Source organism: Erinaceus europaeus, chromosome 1 (genome assembly GCF_950295315.1).
Source record: "Erinaceus europaeus chromosome 1, mEriEur2.1, whole genome shotgun sequence".
Lineage (NCBI taxonomy): Eukaryota > Metazoa > Chordata > Mammalia > Eulipotyphla > Erinaceidae > Erinaceus > Erinaceus europaeus.
This window is the reverse complement of record NC_080162.1, coordinates 164637589-164657470: the sequence shown is the minus strand read 5'-3', so window position 1 is coordinate 164657470 and position 19882 is coordinate 164637589. Positions and strand designations below refer to the sequence as shown.

The 19882-nt window shown below is 37.4% G+C and overlaps 1 protein-coding gene across 2 annotated transcripts in view; it reads left to right on the top strand.

The window, feature by feature from the left end:
• Positions 1–19882, top strand: part of LRRC69 (leucine rich repeat containing 69) — a 100406-nt gene that overhangs the window by 14991 nt on the left and 65533 nt on the right. For both annotated transcript variants that reach the window (XM_060199138.1, XM_007517371.2), the window contains exons 3-5: positions 2998–3070; positions 9367–9562; positions 17176–17247. In XM_060199138.1, the coding sequence (XP_060055121.1) occupies positions 2998–3070; positions 9367–9562; positions 17176–17247 (341 nt within the window). The remainder of the gene's footprint in view (positions 1–2997; positions 3071–9366; positions 9563–17175; positions 17248–19882) is intronic.

The following is a 19882-nucleotide window of genomic DNA, read 5'->3' as shown; positions in this document are numbered from 1 at the left end:
AAACTAGAAAATACCTAGGATTATCAAAGCAATCTTGAGAAAAAAGAAACAAAAAATAAATACAGAGGAGTAGACTAGAATTGAAGGCCCAGAAATAAGCTCCCATGGGGGTAGACTAGAGTTCCATGTCCCATCCCCTCTATAGGAAGGGTTCCCTATTCTTTATCCTTCTGGGAATATGGGCCAAAGATTTTTCTGGGGTGCAGGAGGTGGGAGGTCTGGCTTCTGTAATTGCTTCTCCGCTGGACATGGGCATTGACAGGTCGAACCAGACCCTTAGCATTTTTTTTTTTCCTCCAGGGTTATTGCTGGGGCTTGGTGCCTGAATCCACACTCCTGGAGGCTATTTTTTTTTTCACCTTTTGTTGCCCTTGTTGTTTTATCATTGCTGTGGTTATTATTATTATTGTTATTGCTGTCATTGTTGGATAGGACAGAGAGAAATGGAGAAAGGAGGGGAAGACAGAGATGGGGGGAGAAAGATAGACACCTGTAGACCTGCTTCACTGCTTATGAGGTGCCCCACACCCTGCAGGTGGGGAGCGAGGGCTCTACTGGGATCCTTGTGCTGGTCCTTGGGCTTCAAGCCATGTGCGCTTAAACTGCTGCGCTATCGCCTGATCTCCATTTGTTTTTATCTTTTCCCAAACCACTAGGCCTTTATCTATGTTTGTTAGCTAACATGCATGCCGGTGGACTAAAAATATTGTCTGGGAAGATGGTGTCAAAGTTGAAAAAGCTGGATTAGGGCAGAGAAGCTCCCAAATTTCAAGAAAATACATAAATACAATTAACTGTTTATATAAATATTGATCTGACCCAGGGGACATACACACACACACACACACACACACACACACACACACACACACATTTATCACTGGAGCTTCTGAGTCTTTATCAGTTTGAGCTACCAGTCCATGCACACAGCTGGGAATATTCTTGGCTGCACTCGTTTCAGGACCAGTCATACTTGAGTGGTAAAGTAGATTGACTCAGCCTCCCTTCAAAGTAGGGAAGTCCTTATCATTACTACTTTATAGTGAGAGCAAGGTCTTTAAGAGGCCCACAAGAGGTCTTATGATAACATTCCTGATGGAAGTGACCAGTGATGGTGGAGATAGGATTGTTTCAGACAATAATTTTAAACAATATTTATTTGTTATCAGATAGAGATGGAGAGAAATTAAGAGGGGAGGGGAAAAAAAGAGGGCAGAGAGGCAGAGAGAAACCTGCACCTTTGCTTCACCACTAGTGAAGCTTTTCCCTTATAGGTGGGGACTAGGGGCTTGAGCCTGGGTCTTTGCCCACTGTAATGTGAGCGCTTAACCAGGTGTGCCACTGCCTATCCCTCAGACAATAATTTTTAAAGTATTTTATTTATACAGACGGTAGTTAGAATAAAGCTTATACAAAGACATTCTCATGCCTGAGGCTCCAAAGTCCCACTTTCAGTCCTCCCTGCACCATAGTAAGCCAGAGTTGATCATCGCTCTGGAAAATAAAATAAAATAATATATAATATATATTATATATTTTCATACACACACCAGCACACACACACATATATGGGGGGGAGAAAGAGAGAGAGAGAGAAATTGAGATGAAAAGGGGAGAGAGAGGGAGAGGGAAAAGAAGAGAGAGAGACGCCTGTAGGATTGCAGTACTGTTTCACTGCTGTGGAGCTCCCCTCAGTAGGTGGGAACAAGGAGTTTGTACCCAGGTCCTTGCACACTGTAATGTGTGTGCTTGGCTTATGAACTATACCGAGGAGAAAAACTTAAATACTCAGCAACTTGATGTATGCTAACTGGATTCTTAAACATTTTTTTGAGCTGCTCTTAAAGTTGAGATTAGTGAAGTATATGTATCTTTGAATGTTACTTCTGTATTTATTGACTTTTGGATGTTGAATGTTGAAAATCTCATGGATTGATAAAAATTCTCTGTTATATCCTGATGATCTAAATGCAGATAATCCACAGACTGCCCTTGATGCCAGGGAGCTAGGCAATTTCTAGGAAACACTATAGGCCTTTGCTTGTCCTGACTGTAACTGACTGCAACAATGCTTAACACATGTCCCAAGCTGGATAAGTAACAGTTCCTTTTTTGAGGTTTCTGATAGTATCTAAAACAGTGATTCTGAGTGAATCACATTAGCTAAGCAAAGGTTGCACACTGATAGGCCATGAGTTAACTCTGATTCACTAACAGGTTTTTCTATTTAGTTTATTTTTTAAAACTAAATTGTTGCCCAAACTTACACATCAATAAAGTCAATATAAAATTTGGGATCACTAACTTTTTTTTGTCTATTTTATCTGTTTTACCAAAGAAATATTTGGCAACATTGGGATCACAATCCCAAATCAGTCATTACTAGATACTGGGTGAATAGCAGCTTCCCGGGTGGGTAAAGCAAGGACACTCCAGTTTATCACTTTCCCTCCAGATATACTTCCTCCAGGTAGACTTTTGCCACTAGATCTGCTGTATTTTGAATGAAGACTCTCCTTGCTCTGCCTTTGAACCTTTAAAATCAAGGATTGTGGAAGGGCTATGAAGATATGGAAAAGTGGAGCCAGTTTTTGCAAAGCAGAACAAATAGGGAGTTGGGAAGAACATAATATAAATATGAGTATTGAAGCTGAAATAATATGGCTGTGAAAAACTATGAATATGAAACTGAGAGGAGTGATAATGAAAAAGCAAACTATGTTCTGCAGAGATTTTCAGATCACATTCCTAGGTTCTGGTTCCTTTTAGTTTCTGGCTCCAGTTTGTGGTGAGCCTGACTATACCCTATGTCCTCAGGCACTAGAACACAGTTTTATAAGTTTGTAATAAAATTCTCCTTTTGCTTAAGCTACTTAGTAGTAATCCAAAGAATGTTGACCCAGGCAAAAATCAGAAAGAAAGCAAAGGTGTATGGAAATGTGGCTAAAATTTACTTTTTAACAGGTAGTTGAAGTGACTACAATTATCTTTTAACAGATGGCTTACAAAATTTGGTTCTGCTTAATTTGAACAACAATCAGCTTACATCTATTCCTCCAGAAGTCAACAGGTAATTTTGTTTACAGCCAGTTGTTGGCTGTTCCTATCCACCTTCTGTCACCCCCTCCTTCCTTCCCTTACTTCTTCCCAGCACTGTCCATTATCTCCGTGATGGTCATCTGAATACATTAGAGCTTAGCTTCAGGTCCTTGTGGATTTGTACAGAGCAGAGAGGAATCTGAAACACTGAGGCAAGCCACTAATTTTAAGCAGGAGATTCCTTAAACACTTTAGAAAAACGAGAAACAGCATTGCTTGATATACTAAGTGTAAAAGTGGGAGTTTGAAACAGAAAGCTCTATCTACGGCCTTGCCAACCTGGATCTCATCTGAAATATAAAATTCTAAAGTTGATTTTGTTAGTGTATTCTCAACTCTAAAGTTCTTGAAATTTGCTCAGCTGTAGAATTGGTGACAATAGAGTTTATTTCATATGAGTATTGGAAACCCTTTTCAGTTTGATGGAAAATAATAAATATGGGATTTAAAAGCAAAATAGTATTTTTGTAAAATAAAAACATTTCTTAACTTCTAATTAACAAGTATATATATGTACATATATACATATCATATGTATACAGAGATGCATAACTTTATCCTGTACATCTGCACAGATGGACTGATGTTACAAGGTCTTTTTGGAGGCAACTAAGGGCTTTGTCCTTTTCGAAGCAAACATCTTTTTGGGCCTCTTTTTCTATGACAAATGGAGAGAGAAACTTACTAGGATTTACTTTTGAGACTCTCTTTACTGCCTGTTGAGCAGAAACACATGTATTACAGAGTAAAAGCATCCAGGTTTTTTTTTTTTTTTTTTTTAAGAATATAAAACTACACAATCTTCAACAAAGGGCTTTCTACATCACCTAAAAATTTATTCTAGTTCACTTATCTTTACCTGTACCCAATGCATTTTTCCCTAGATTGAATTTTGCAGGTAAAGTATTTTTGTTTAGTCAGAGCAACTAGGAAAAAAATGAATCAGTTTAATTTCTGCAGAAGAGGAAATTTAAAGCAATGAAAATGCCAATTATTTTTTTAGAAGATTAAAAAAAATATTTATTTCCTTTTTGTTGCCCTTGTTTTTGTTGTTGTAGTTGTTATTGTTATTGATGTCATCGTTGTTGGGTAGGACAGAGAGAAATGGAGAGAGGAGGGGAGAGACGGGGAGAGAAAGTGGCTTGTGAAGCGACCTCTCTGCAGGTGGGAAGCTGGAGGCTCCAACTGGGATCCTTATGCTTCACGCCACGTGCGCTTAACCCACTACGCTACCACCTGGCTCCCGAAAATGGCAACTATTGTCTGCTTTTGTTTTCACATATTTGGCTTTACCAGTTTATTTGCATATTTATATCATGAAAAAAATATATCTTGAATCTGAAAAACTCTTCTGGCTTTATCTTTTTGAAACAAACCTTGGGCTCGTAAAATAACTGCCCTTCAACTTAGCTTTCTCGTCGGTAAATGAAGAATTTTCAGTAGATGGATTTAAAAATCCTTGCAGATAAACTTCATTGTGATGTCACAATTTAGCAAATTAAAATGTCCTTGGAGTAGAAAACATAGAACTCAAGGAACCACATAAATATTAGGTTTATGCATTAACGTAAAAGCAGTAAATTGAAATTAGAGCTTATTGTAAATATGTCTGTGATTTATTTGTTTGAGAGAAGAGGAGAGAAACAAATCTTCCATTGTTTAGATTTCCGCAGGACAGTGAATGAGAGCTTCCACTGAAGAAAATGTAGGATTACAAAATGTACAGATTCTAGCTGCTTTGTAGTTACCTCTGGGTTCTGGCTACTTCCTGGGTGCAAATTTATTGGTTATTTCCCCAGAAGGATTTAACTTTCTTTTTTTAAAAATAAAAGTGAAACTGTTTTATTATCATGAGTTTGGGAAAATATGTATGACTTAAAATTTACTGTTTTAGCTACTTTTCAGGTTTGTGTTAAGTAATAGTAAATACTTTCACAATGTTGTATAACCATTACCACTATTTCCAGAACTTTTTGTCAGTAGGATTTCATTTTCTCCACCTTTTAAAATTTATTTAATTTTTTATTTATAAAAAGGAACCACTGACTAAACCATAGGATAAGAGGGGTACAACTTCACACAGTTCCCACCACCAGAACTCTGTATCCATCCTCCCCTGGTAGCTTTCCTATTCTTTATCCCTCTGGGAGTATGGGCCCAAGGTCATTGTGGGATACAGAAGGTTGATGGTCTGGCTTTCGTAATTGCTTCCCTGACGAACATGGGTGTTGACAGGTTGATCCATACTCCCAGCCTGTCTCTCTCTTTCTGTAGTGGGGTAGGACTCTGGGAAGCAGAGCTCCAGGACACATAGGTGGGGTTGTCTGTCCAGGGAAGTCTGGTCGGCATCATGCTAGCATCTGGAACCTGGTGGTTGAAAATAGAGTCAACATACAAAGCAAAACAAATTGTTGACTATTCACCACCTTTCTATACCTTGATGTCTTTGTAAAATGAGTACAGTGTTAGTGCCTAATTGGTAGGGTCCTTCTAGTGGTTAAATAAGATAATCCATCATATATGTCTAGGGCTGATCTGGGGATATAGTAGGTAGGTGGTTATTGGATATTTGCTTTTATTACCATTGGTTGTTGTTTTCTTAGTTGCATTCTCCACTTTTGTTCCTCTCTAGAAATGAAAGATTGACTTATTTGTGAATTTGAGAAAAAAAAAAAAGACTGTGAGCATGTATGGCTCACTATTCTTTTGCACTGATATCAAAATGTGCAGCCATTGTGGCAGTAAATGCTCTGATTTGTTGTATATTTGACAAAGGTGAGCACTGGTAGGAAAAATTTGAGTAATTATACCATCGTTAGCTCTGTGCTGATTTTTGATTATCTTCTTTCTGAATCTCATTATTATTCAGAAACTGGGACAGGAAGAGAGGAATTTTCATTGGCTTACTTAAACAATAGGCTATCAGTTCATAGCTATCAGTTCATTGAACTTAAGAGTAGGCAAGAGGTGTTATTGCTATTATTATCTTCATTTCTGAGGCTCTGCTACTCTATGTAATACATACTTATGCAAGTACTATACGTAAGTTCAATGAGTTTGACAGTTGTACACAAACAAGTAGGGAACTGAACTTTCCCTTAAATCTACTGTTTTTATCACACCATTTTCAGTGAATATTTACCCCTCATAAATAACTACTATGTTGACTCCTTCCATCCTTCCTTCCTTCCTTCCTACCTTCCTTCCTACCTTCTGTCCTTCCTTCCTTATCCTTCTTTTCCTTTCTTTCTTTCTTTCTTTCTTTCTTTCTTTCTTTCTTTCTTTCTTTCCTTTTTTCTTATGTAGAGACATAAATTTAGAGTGGAGGAAAGATAGAGATGGAAAGAGAAAGAGAGAGACAGCTGGAGCCCTGCTTCTCAACTCATGAAGCTTTCCCTCTGCAGATGCAGGGCTCGAACCTGTGTCCTTGTTCATTGTAATGTGTATGCTTTACCAAGTGTACCACTGCCTGGCCCTCTATGTTGATTTCTATTTCTACAAATTAGTTTTTTTTTCCACTTTTCTTTCCTCTTTCTTTCTTTCTTTCTTTCTTTCTTTCTTTCTTTCTTTCTTTCTATTTTTTGTCAGAGACAGAAATTGAGAGGGAAGGAGGAGAAAGAGAGAGAGAGACTTTCAGCAGTTTCACTAACTTGTGAACCGCTACCCATCACCTCAGGTGGGGACTGGGCTTTTGAACATAGGTTCTTGTATATGATAAAGTATGCAACCTACTAGGTATGCTATCATACAATCTCAATTAGTTTTGCTATATATATAATTATTTTTTCCTTCAGCAGTACTCTTTCTGGCATATGCCTACTCCTTTTATCAGTAGCTAACAGCCCTTCGCTTATACTTAGTAATATTTCATTGGCTGAATATGCTGCAAAATTTTACTTCTACTTATGGACATTTGAGTTGTCTTCAGTTTGAAGCTATTATGAATTAAGCTATTATAAATATTCTCACATAAGACTTAGTGGGTCTATGCTTAATTTATTTTTTATTTAATTCTTTAATTGTGGAGTCATAATAGTACATGTTTATTTTTAAAGAACTGTCAGTAGTTTTACAAAATGGCTGTATCATTTTATTTTACATTGTAGCACTAAAAGTTTAATAGCTTGCACTTTTTATTTAATGGTATTATTATGTTATGTTATGTTATGTTATGTTATGTTATGTTATGTTATGTTATGTTATGTTATGTTATGTTATTTTTCACCAGAGTACTGCTCAGGACTGGCCTCTGTTGTCAGAGACTGAAGTTGGGTGGAATCTTTGAATCTCAAAAATTAAAGTCTTCTGTGTAAACTGTTGTGCTATATGTCCAGTCTTTGCTCCATTTGAAAAACAATGTTGACATTGCTAATCGACTGAATGTTTAATTTAGGCTAATACTTATTGCCTCTGATTCTTTATTTCTCCTCATTTATAGGGTAAGGGTAATACAATCTTAGTGATGTGCTGATTGTTATCTTTAATATGCAGATACATCAATGGTGCTTTGTAAAGCAAATTTCATTATGATTTAAAAATATAAAATACTTTTATATTTAATTTAAAATTGTATAAGAGAGCAAAAGATTAAAATACAGACCGGAACACTCTACTATCATATGCACTGCCAGAATTAAGTCTAGGACCTCATGCATAGAAGTTGTGCCCTACTGTTGGGCCACCCCATTGTTTTTGTTTCAGTTTTGTTCTCAGATTATTAATGTCCTCTGAGGTTACTATAATAGTACTTGCTATTGCCCAAATGTTATGAGTTGTAATAATCAGAGTTCAGTTCAAATTTTGATTCTTCCTTGGTTGTCTTAAATATTATAGCAGGTACATATTTCCTGAATCCTTTTCTCCCTAGCTGATGGAATTTTCTTTTTTCTTTTCCAGAGTAGTGCTGGGTTCTGGCTTATGGTGGTTTGGGGGCTTAAACCTGTGACCTCTGTTATCTCAGGCATGAAAGTGTGTTGCACAAATCGCTGTGATATTTCCCCAGTTCCCAGTGGCATTTTCTTCTATTTATTTTTAATTATCTTTATTTCTTGAATAGAGACAGTCAGAAATCAAGGTGGGGGGGGGGAATAGAGAGAGTGAGAGACAGATGCCTGCAGCACTGCTTCACCACTTGTAAAAGTTTTCCTTTACAGGTAGGGACTGGGAGCTCAAACCCAGGTCTTTGTGCATTGTAAAGTGCGCTCAAGCAGTTGTCTCACCTTCTCCCCAACAGTGGCATTTTATACCTTTTTTTTTTTTTTTTTTTGGTTAATGGTCTATAGTAAATAAAGTTGTTGGTACATGTGTAAATTTTCTCAGTTTTCTACAAAACACTCTCCCCTCACTTTTTTTTTAAAATCTCTTTTAGATATGCCTTTATATACATATTGACATATATAAAGGCAGATTTAGAGACTTATCCCACTCCTGCAATTAATGTAGCAATAAAGTTGTTCCCACATCTGTTTGGAACAGGATATATATATATATTTAAAATCTTTAAAATTTTTTTTAGTATTTATTTGTTGGACAGAGACAGATATTGAGAGGGAAGGGGTTATAGAGAGGGAGAGAGACAGAGAGATACCTGCAGCACTGCTTCACCACTTGTGAAGCTTTCCCTCTGCAGGTGGAGGCCAAGGGCTCAAACCTAGGTCCTTGCGCACTGTAACATGTGCACTCAACCAGGTGCACCACCACCTGGCCCCAGGATCTATATATTTATACCTCCACCTTTTTAAAATCTGTATTCATGTATATGTACATATATATCCTCCTTTTCCTTTGGCTTCCTTTTTAGCATCACCTTCCTTTTGGCATCCTTTTTAGCTAACTATGAAAAACGAAAATAAAATGTTCTCTTTCTCCTTAAAGATACACTTTATTGGGGGGGGGGCACATAAGACAGAAAACTGTCACAGCATATGTGGTGCTAAGAAATCAAGCACAGAACTCCAGGAGTACAAGTTGGGTACTTTACCTGCTGATCCTTTTCTTCAGCTGCATAATTATCTTTTTCTTAAATGTATTTTCTGATTCCATAAAATACTTTTAACATTAAGTCATCGCAATATAAATATCATTATAAGTTAATTATAACAAGGATTTTCTATGCTTAAAAGTACAGTGCTTGTGAATCTTTAACTGAAGTAAGGCTTAGACATGTTATAAAAAAATAGATCAGCACATGCCTTTTGATAAGTGTGTCTACACAATGGAGTTCCTTATTCTTGTGAGTTTCACTGATACACTTTGTTTATTTTGTAGATTAAAAAGCCTCACATTTTTGAGTATAAATTATAACCAGCTGTCCAGCATTCCTAGAGAACTTTGTTTGCTTATAAATCTTTCTGAATTACAACTTAACTACAATAAGATAATTTGCATACCTGAAGAAATTAATTTCTTGAGGAATCTCCAAAAGCTTTTTCTGATTAGGAACAAAATTGAAGTTTTGCCACAGGTAAGCAAAATATATAATCAAATAACTTCCTTTTGTTTAGAAAGAATTCAATAATGGAGGCTGGGAGCTAGCTCACACCATAGTGTGTACACTTTTCCCTGAATCAGGATATGAATTCAAACCTTTAGCACCACACAGGAACACCATGCACAAGGGGAAGCTTCACAAGCAGTGGAATGGTGCTGTGGTGGCTCTCCTTATCTCTCTGTGTCTCTCCTTCTCTGTCTTTCTCTTTTTTCCTTCCTCCCCTCCTTCCCTCCTTCCTTCTGTCCTTCCTTTTATATAGATTCATAGAATATATGAGAGAGAGAGGGAAGGATGGGGAGAGAGAGAGAGAGGAAAACTTCCTTTAATGCAGTGGGGGAAAGGCTTGAATCTGGACTGCACACATGGCAGAGCAGCACAATCTCCAAGTGCAGTGTTGCACCACCCCTCTCCCTACCTGTTTTCAATTATTATTGACATAAATTAAAATAACAACAGCTGTAGCAATCATCTACTGGGAGCTATGGAAAACCCTGGAAAGACCAGGCAGCATAAGTAAATAAATAACAACAACAACAACAACAACAAATAAACATCATGGTTATAGGATAGCCATCAAGTACATCATTTGCTTTTCCTCAAATTTGATATAGTCAGTTCCCAAATACCAGTGACAGAGGAAAGCTATAGCTGGGATTATTCTGTACATTATGAGGGATGCCATATTTAACAAATAAAAATGTAGCTGGTCACTTGAAATAGAATTTCAGGTAAACAATGAATACTAATTAGTCTAAATATGTTCTTTTTATTTTTTATATTTTTGTTATTAATAGTTTAAGATTATAATATTACAGTGTATAGTTCCACATCACACCCACCACAAAGTATGTTCTAAATTTTATATGTGACATCTTTCATTTAAAAAAAAATCATTGCCTAAAAAAAAAAAAAATCATTGCCTAGTAGCTGGGGAGATAGATAATCTGGTGGAACATCAGATCTACATGCTTGAGGTTCCTGGTTCAATCTCTAGCATGGTGTGTACCGGAGTGGTTCTCTGACTTCTCTCCTTCTCATGAAATTCTCACACATATAATAAATACAATAAAAGGTGTTAAGTTAATCTAGGTCAACATCCTGTACTTTATCTGACAACTCTGTATATATAAGACAAAAATATAAGTACGTTTTAGCTTTGGAATATGTGCTAGATAGCTTTGATCTTTCCTGAATATATATTCCACCTCTTTCTCTCTCTCCCTTTCTTTCTTTCTTTCTTTCTTTCTTTCTTTCTTTCTTTCTTTCTTTCTTTCTTTCTTTTTCCTTTATTTCTTTCTTCTTATTGGTTTAATAATGATCACCAAGACCATAGGAGAAGAGGGGTACAGTTCCACACAATTCACACCACAGTTCCATATTCTATCCCTTCCACTAGAAGCTTTCCTGTTCTTTATCCCTCTGTGAGCATGAACCCAGGATCATTTTGGGGTGCAGAAGGTCAAAGATGTGGCTTCTGTAATTGCTTCTTTGCTGAACCTGAGCACTGGCAGGTCGATCCATGCTCCCAGCCCATTTCTATCTTTTTCTAGTGCGGCAGGGATATGGAAAGTTGGGGTTCCAGGGTACATTGGTGAGGTCATCTGTCCAGGGAAGTCAGGTTGGCATCATGGTAGCATCTGTAACTTGGTGACCGAAAATTCATTAAGATATAAAGTATAACAAATTGTTTAATGAACCTAAAGTTAAGAATATAGCAGATGAGATTGGGGGTCTCCATTTTGGAAAGAGCTAGTAGGTCTATTTTAGGTATATTCCAAGGGACCCTTGACTTTTAATTTTTGCCTGATCTGACAGCTAACATGCAGGTGGGCTAAAAGTATTGTTTGGGGAGATGGTGTCAGAGTTGGAAATAAGACTACAGTGCTGGATCAAGGAAGAGAGTAGTTCCCAAATATGGGAAAAACATATAAATATTATTAACTATACACACTGTCAATTTGATTTAGGACCCATATTCAGCACAGATGCCTGTGTAACCACTGCATCCCTGTAGATCTGAGCTCGCATTCTGTAGTCATAGGTAGAAACAGTCTAGGCTGCGCTTATTGGAGGATCCTTCTTCCTAGAGTGGCAGAGTATGTTGACCCAACCTCCATTTGGAGAATGGGTCAGTACTTAACAATGTTGACCCAAACTGGGGGAAAGGTACTGCAGAGGCCCACAAGAGGGTCCGGGCTAGTTTCGAGGGTGGGAGACAGACGACCAGGGACTCATGAGCTGGGATGCAATGCAATGCCATGCTGGCTTTATTCATCTGTATTTTTACTCTCCAGGAAGGAAGTTGTAGGGTGTAAAAACAGGGTGTGACTAGGAGAGGGGGCGGAGCAAAAAGAGAATGCGAACCAGTGGGATTAAATCAGTGTCCTATAGGCAGGGCGGGTCTCAGGTAAAACAGTGATTATGTAAATAGACCACAGCTTTAAGCAGTGCAATAGAAGGGGTCTTAGAAGCAGAATTAGAAGCAGACCAACACACTATGTTGTTCCTGGTGGAAATGACCAGTGACAGTGGGGAGAGGGATTTGTTAGAGATCTAGGCCCATCATGTCTATTGTGAATCCCAGGATTCCCTGACTAGGACCCTGGGTGGTGGGGTGGCTTGGCAGTGGCCAAAAAAGCCGTCATTAATATGTCCTAGTCTCTTGCCCTTATCCAGATTTTGTAGTACTTACCTCTAAGATAATAGGAATCTTCCCCGTTCTCTGTAATATCCATATTTCTCCTAGTCCTCTGGAACATCTACATCTGGGGGGTGGCCTGTTTTACTGCATGCTTCTCTTGAACCATACCACTTGATGCTACATCTCTAAGCTCAACCAAATCAATGCAAACAGTACCACCTCGATATCTCCAGAGATTCCACGTGTGGAATGTCAACTCTTCATCTCCAGTACTCTGATGAGACCATATCTAGCTCATAGGACTCCTTAATTCCGTATCAGGTGGTGCACTTCCCAGAAAAGCCTCAGAACCTAGATAAAGACCAGGGCCCATGAGACAGAACACATGTGCGCATATATCCATAAGTTAAGGGAAAATAAATACATTGATGTAAAAGTGCACAATTGTTTGCAGTGACTCAAGTGTAGCAAGCAAGTAGAAAGACCTTAAAAAAGATGCTTTTTAAAAATTAGGTACCATAAAGTACTCAATCAAATATTTTCTACTTAGACTTAGATATCCTTCTCACCTATTTCCTATTTCACTTTCCTGAATACTCCACATTTTTCTAACCTGCTTTATGTTAGGATGCTGACCTTATGTGAGTATTAATGAACTCCTCTTTCTTTTGTTTTCTCTTGGATATGGTGATCCAGCAGGAGCAAAGTGACAACCAGACTGTATTCTCTTGGTTACCATTCACAGCTTTGTGGAACACCATAGCTAATGTCAGTTAAACCTCATATAAACCATTAGTACTTACTCTACCTTGAATCTTTAAGTCTAGTGTGTTAAAGAACTCTTGCTTTTTCTGGCTTTGGGAAACTATAGGTTGAGGGATTTTTTTTTTCCAGTTTGAGCACCTTGTTAGTTCCCTAAACCCTGTTAAGTTATTATTACACATAATGACTTTATAAAATCCTCCCAATTCAGATCTACCACTTTGATTGTATTACATTTGCCTGGAACTTGCCAGTTTTCTCCCTTACACAAATTAGAATAATTGTATTTTGTGTCTTTTTCAGGCTATTGATTATACAGCTGACCCTTAGTGTGCTTATAAGTGCAAGATGCCATTCAATAATAGATGTCAGGACACTTTGAAAAAACATAAGTTTATTGCTTTTTTACTTTTACAATAGTTTTATTTATTGGGTAGAGAAAGAAATTTAGAGGGAAAAAGAAGATAGAGAGGGAGAGAGAGAGGTGCAAAGCACTACTTTACACCTCATGAAACTTTTCCTTGTATGTGGGAACTGGGGGCTTGAACCTGGGTCCTTGTGAATTGTAACATGTAAGCTCTACGAGATGTGCCACTGTTTACTCCCAGTCTATCAGTTTTCAAGACTTGAAAGTTAACACATCTAGGTCACAGTGAAGGTGTGTGTGTGAGTGTGTGTGTGTGTGTGTGTGTGTGTGTGTGTGTGTGTGTGTAGAGACTGATACTGGGGGGCCTGGAGGATGGCTCATCTGGTAGAATGCACACTTTACCATAAGCCAGGATAGAGTTTTTTTTCTTTCTAATTTTTCATTAGTAATTTAATAATGATTGACAAGATTGTGGGATAAGAGGGGTACAGTTCCATACAATTTTTATCACCAGAGTTCTATTTCTCCTCCCTTCCCTTGGAAGTTTTACTATTCTTAATTCCTCTGGGATTGTGGACCAAAGGTCTTTATGGGGAGCAGAAGGTGGAAGGTCTAGCTTCTGTATTTGCTTCTCCACTGGACATGGGTGTTGACAGGTCAATCCATACTCCCAGCTTGTTTCTATCTTTCCCTAGTGGAGTATGGCTCTGGGAAAGTGGGGTTCCAAGACACATTGGTGAGGTAATCTGCCCAGAGAAGTCAGTTTGGTTTCATGGTAGCACCTGCAAATTGATCACTGAAAGCATTAAAATATAAAGCAGAACAATATTTTTAGTAATCAGGAGCCTAAAGTTAAGAGTATAGTAGATAAAATTTGAGTCTTCGTGGGCTGGGTGGGTAACGCAGCAGGTTAAGCACCCATGGCGCAAAGTGCAGGGACCGGCATAAGGATCCAAGTTCAAGCCCCAGTTCCCCACCTGCAGAGGGGTTGCTTTGCAAGCGAACAAAAAGGTCTGCAGATATCTTTCTCTCCTCCTCTCTGTCTTCCCCTCCTCTCTCCATTTCTTTCTGTCCTATCCAACAACAACAACAGCTATAATAATAATAACTACAACGAAGGCAACAAAATGGGAAAAAATGGTCTCCAGGGGCAGTGGACTGGTAGCGCAGGCACCAAGCCCAAGCGATAACCCTGGAGGAATAAAAAAAAGGTCTTCATATTGAGAGAAGAAGTCTGTTTGAGGTATATCCCAAAGGGCCCATGACTGCTAATTTTTTCCTGAGCCTGACAGCTAGCATGCAGATGGGCTGGGAATATTGTCTGGGAAGATGGTTCTGGCTATAATGTTATTTCAAGTGCCAGGTAATCTGCAGGAAATTTAAAAGTCCAGTTTTTGGGCTAGTAAAATAGCTTCCCTGGATAGATGACAATGCATTTCATGTACTTGGATGAGTAGGTAAGCCAATCACTGAGAGGCTAGATGGTTAAACCTGAAATAGGGATTGGTTTTTTTTCCCCCAAATCACTTTATTGTAGACTTAATGTTTTTCACTATAGTTGTTGACATCTGAATACTATTTCTCATCTCCCTGTGTCTTCAAAATACTCTACTACTGAAAAAGCTGATAAAATACACCAATGGCAATACAATAATAGTAGGACACTTTAACACTCCACTCTCAAATATACAGGTCAACTATACAGGAAATTAACAAAGAAAGAAGAAAATTAAATGAAGAGATGAATATTATTTCTGCTGGGCATTTTCAGAGCTCTTTATCCCAAGAAAATGAAGGGATTGATTTCTGATTAAACTGAAGATTTCATTTGTAAACCAAAAGGCTAAAATCTCTTTCATTGAGTTACTTATTTCCTAAGAAACATAAGCATTTTTCCCAGCAAAATTTTGATGGGGCTTTTGCTTTTGAAGAATGAAGAGAGATGCATATATATGTTATTTAATGGGGTAATATATTGGAAATTTGAAGACTTGCTGGAAATGTAAAATTGTAACCCTTGGTCCAGCACAATAGCTTCCTTGGGTAGTGTACCTTGACCTAGGTTTGAACCCACTTTATTGGAGGAAACAGCTTTAGTATTGTGGTTTCTTTTTTTCATTCCTTCCTTTCTTTCTTTCTTCCTTTCTCTCTCTTTGTCTAAAAAGTCAGCCCAGAGTGGGGAAATCCCAAAAATGCCCCCCTGAGAAAATAAACTAATTCTTGTTAAAAATTTTTAAAATATTGTGAAATTATCAAAATTCACATCAATCAAGTTTAAACGTGCTACATGTTGGGAGGATGAGACTTTCCATGTACCATTTCTTATTTCAAATTCTCAGTCATAGTATGACTGTGCAATGACTCAATAACTACTAAATTTAATAAATTAAGTACATGCAAAAACATTCCTTATGACTTTTGCTTTCTAGCAAAAATATATGAACTCAGGTGCACCATAACAGAGTTGTTACTATAGTCACATATAATTACACTGGGCATGTAAAGATAGTAACACATCTTAATTTATTTTATAATGAGAGGGGTATATTAGCACAGTGCGTAACAAAAACATATATGCGAAATAAATGCCCATGGAATTGTTGATGAAATTATTGATGGATACAGCTGTCTAGTATTATATGTGCTACCTAAGAGATTCAAGGTTAGTGATGACTACTGAGTGCTCACTAAGTATATCAGCCTTTTCATAAGTATTTTCTCATTAGTAATTCATTTAACACCCAGATTAATGTGGAGGCTTCATCTCTGAATTTTACAAATGGAATTGAAGTATAAAGAGATTGAGGAATTTTCAGTTATATAGCGTGTTTCAGATGTTAAGAGTTGAATCTGGAAGTAGACTATGTCTTAGTTACCATTATTTTACTGTGGTGCAGGGGACTGAACCTGGGACTTTGGAGCCTCAGGCATGAGAGTCTTTTGCATAACCATTCTGCTATCTACCCCACGGCCATTTTGGCTGCTTCCATTCTTTGGCTATTGTGAATAATGCAGTTATAAACATATGTCCCTTTGAACTAGTGTTTGCATGTCCTTTGGATAAATGTCAAAGAGTGGTATTGCTGGATCATAAGGTAACTGAAGTTTTGTTTGTTTAAAGACTCTCCATATAGTCTTCCAAAAGGGCTGCACCAGTTTACATTCTCACCAGCAGTGTAGTAGAACTCCGTTTTCTCCACAACCTTGCTGACACTTATTATTTCCTGCTTTGTTTTTGCAGGCTATTCTCATAGATGCAAAGTGCAATCTCTGCTGTTTTAATTTGCATTTCTTAATGATAAATGAAGTGAAGCACTTCTGTATATGTGCTTTAGAAAACTGCCTATTCAGTTTTTTTGGCCCATATTTTTATTGGGTTATTTTTTTCTTTTGTTAAGTTATACCAGTTTTTTTTTTTAATAGATGTTGATATTAGTTGTTGTTAGATGTGTGCTGTACAAATATCTTCTCTCATCTACTGACTTGCCTGGTTACCTTTCTGTAGTTTGCTTTCAATGTGTAGAAACTTTTTGTTTCGAAGTAGTGTCATTTATTTACTCTTGTTTTCACTGCCCATGCTCATGGGGTTGAGTCTCCAAATAAATCTTTGATGTAAAGGTCTTGCAATGTTTCGTTGATGTTTTCCTCTATATAATTAAGAGCTTCTGGTCTAATATCCACATCTTTGATATTTTTTTTTGATTTTGATGTATGGTATTAATTGGTGGTCTAGTTTTACTTTTCTATATCCATAGCAGATGTTTTTGTTGTTACATAGCAGACTTTTAAAAACCTTTCTTTTATTTTCTGACACAGGAACTTTGTGATCTTGCTAACTTAAGAATCCTAGACATCGCTGGAAATAAAATTCAGATATTTCCACCAGGAGTAAGTAGAGTTAACTATTATCATAATTGAAAAAAAAAATGTTTACACTACTGCAGTTAGAAATAACGGACACCCAGTGAAACCTGTACTAATTGGAATATACAAATGACTTAAGTATTTGTCTTATTCTAGAATTTCAAAACCTGTTCTCTACCATTTCTTTGTGTTTTGTTTCTACCAAACGTACTTGAGTTGAGTGAATTCTGATTGCAATTGTAAATATTCTAAGATATAGTTTTTTTTTTTTTTTTTTTGCTATTACACACTGCTTTTGGTCACCTCAGTCTCTGCAAAAATACTACTGGCCAGTTCATAGCTTTTCTGCCTTGTACTATTCCAATGGTAATGCTTCCACTAGTCATTTTAAACTATAAACTATGAAAAATGTGCTTCCTCTACCCCAAGTTTGAAATGAATGAATTTTGACTTTATTTCAAAGAACTGAGAAAGTTGGAAAAGAAGTGGGGCTGTTCATTTTGTAGTTTTATATCTGAGCAAGCATGTTGTCACATGTATGATAATTAGAAATTCAGCACTTCAAAGGACATTAAAAAGAGTTCTTGAATTTTTTATTTTTCCTGATTGACCAATTCCAGACTGAGGTTTCATCCTTTTTACTACCAATGCATTTTTTTACACTGAAAATGACTAAGATATATATATATATATATATATCTTATATATATCATATATATATATATATATATATCCTAATGTCTATTTTAGAACAAACACAGCTTTTATGATAAAATATATATAAAATTTAACACTTTTAGCTATTTTTGTTGTGCACAGTTCTGGAAACTATAGACACATTACTGCACAGTAGTCAGCAACATCTATTTCAGAACTTTTTCATTTTTTTCCAACTGAAATATTTTCATGCACTGAACCCAAACTCTCCTTTTCCCCTTTCCATTAACCCCTGACAACCACTGCTGTGTTTTATATTTGCAAGATTCTCACTACTATAAATACCTTATATAAGTAGTAGAACTGTGGAAAATTTGTGTTTCTGTAAGTGGTTGATTTCATATACCTTCGGAGTTTATTTCTGGTATAACTGGTGTTGGAATTTTCCTTTAAAATTTTTTTTTTTAATATTTATTTATTGGATAGAGACAGCCAGAAATCAAGAGGGAAGTGGGTGATAGAGAGGGAGAGAGACAGAGAGACATCTGCAGCACTGCCTCACCACTTGCAAAGCTTTCCCCCTGCAGGTGGGGTCCGGGGGCTTGAACCTGGGTCCTTGCGCATTGTAATATATGCACTCAACCAGGTGTCCCACCACCCGGCTCCTGAATTTTTCTTTTCTAAAACTATCTTTTACAAAATCATTCTTCACATACAATTTTGATCAAGCACTATTACATAGTTGCAGTTTGACATTTTCCTAAGGTAGGTGTCAACACCCACCACCCACCACCAAATTGCCATCTCCCTCCATCCAAGATAAAAGGCATCAGTCTACCAGCCCCCTTTCAGCCCTCTCTGACCTCTCTCCTTATGGTCTCAGAGACCAGTTTATTAATGTTTCATCCTGTATCTTTCTCTGCTTTATTTCTCACATTCCAGCTGTGAATGAGATTATCTCATATTTACCATTTTCCTTTACTTAACTGTGTTGCTTTCCGTTCTATCCATGGTGTAGGAAAAGAGATTTCATTGACCCTTTCAGCTAGCTGAGTAGTGTCCATTGTGTATATATTCCACAACTTCCTTAACCACTTATGTCATTGGACACTTGTATTTTTTCCATTTGTATTGTTTTTATTTACTGCAGATAGATTTTGGATTAGATGTTATAGTGCAGCTATAAATATATGTCCCTTTTCTGGGAGAAAAGGGTTACCAAACTCTAATTCTAGAATACTGACGTAGTAATGACTCAGTATTTTCAGCAGCAAGAAAATAGTTTTTTTTAATAAAATTTATTTATAAAATAAAGAATAGAAAATATCGACAAAGCCATAGAATAAGAGGGGTGAAATTCCACACATTTCTTACTACCAGAGTTCCATATCCCATCCCTTCCATTGGTAGTTCTCCTGTTCTTTATTTATCTGGGAACATGGACCCAGGGCCATTATGGGTTTTTGTAATTGCTTCTCCGATGGACATGGGCATTTACAAGTTGATCCAAACTCCCAGCCTGTCTTTATCTTCCCCTACAGGGGTAGGGCTCTGGAGAGTTGGGTTCCAGGGCACAAGGTGAGGTCATCTGTCTGGGGGAGTCAGGTTGGCATCATGGTAGCATGATCGTTCTGCCTCTTGAATGAGAATGTTCTGATGGTTTCCTAAGTGAGGGAAGTTCTCAGCTAAAATTGCTCTGAAAATGGACTCTGGACCTTTGGCCTTGCCCTCCTCCTCAGATATACCTATCACTCTTATATTCGATCTTTTGTTGGAGTCTGCAATTTCACAGAGAGTTGCTTCAGTCTTTCTGAACTATTCCTCTCCCTCATCTTTGAATTTCCTGTCATTGCTGGGCTCTTTGCTTCTTCAGTCTGGCTTTCTTATATATAGGAATAGAGAGAGAAGGGAGGAGGAATGGGGGGGGAAGAAGGTAAAGGGGTGGGGGGGAGAGAGGGAGAAAGAGAGAGAGATCCTTCTGATATGTGGTGACCAAATTTGA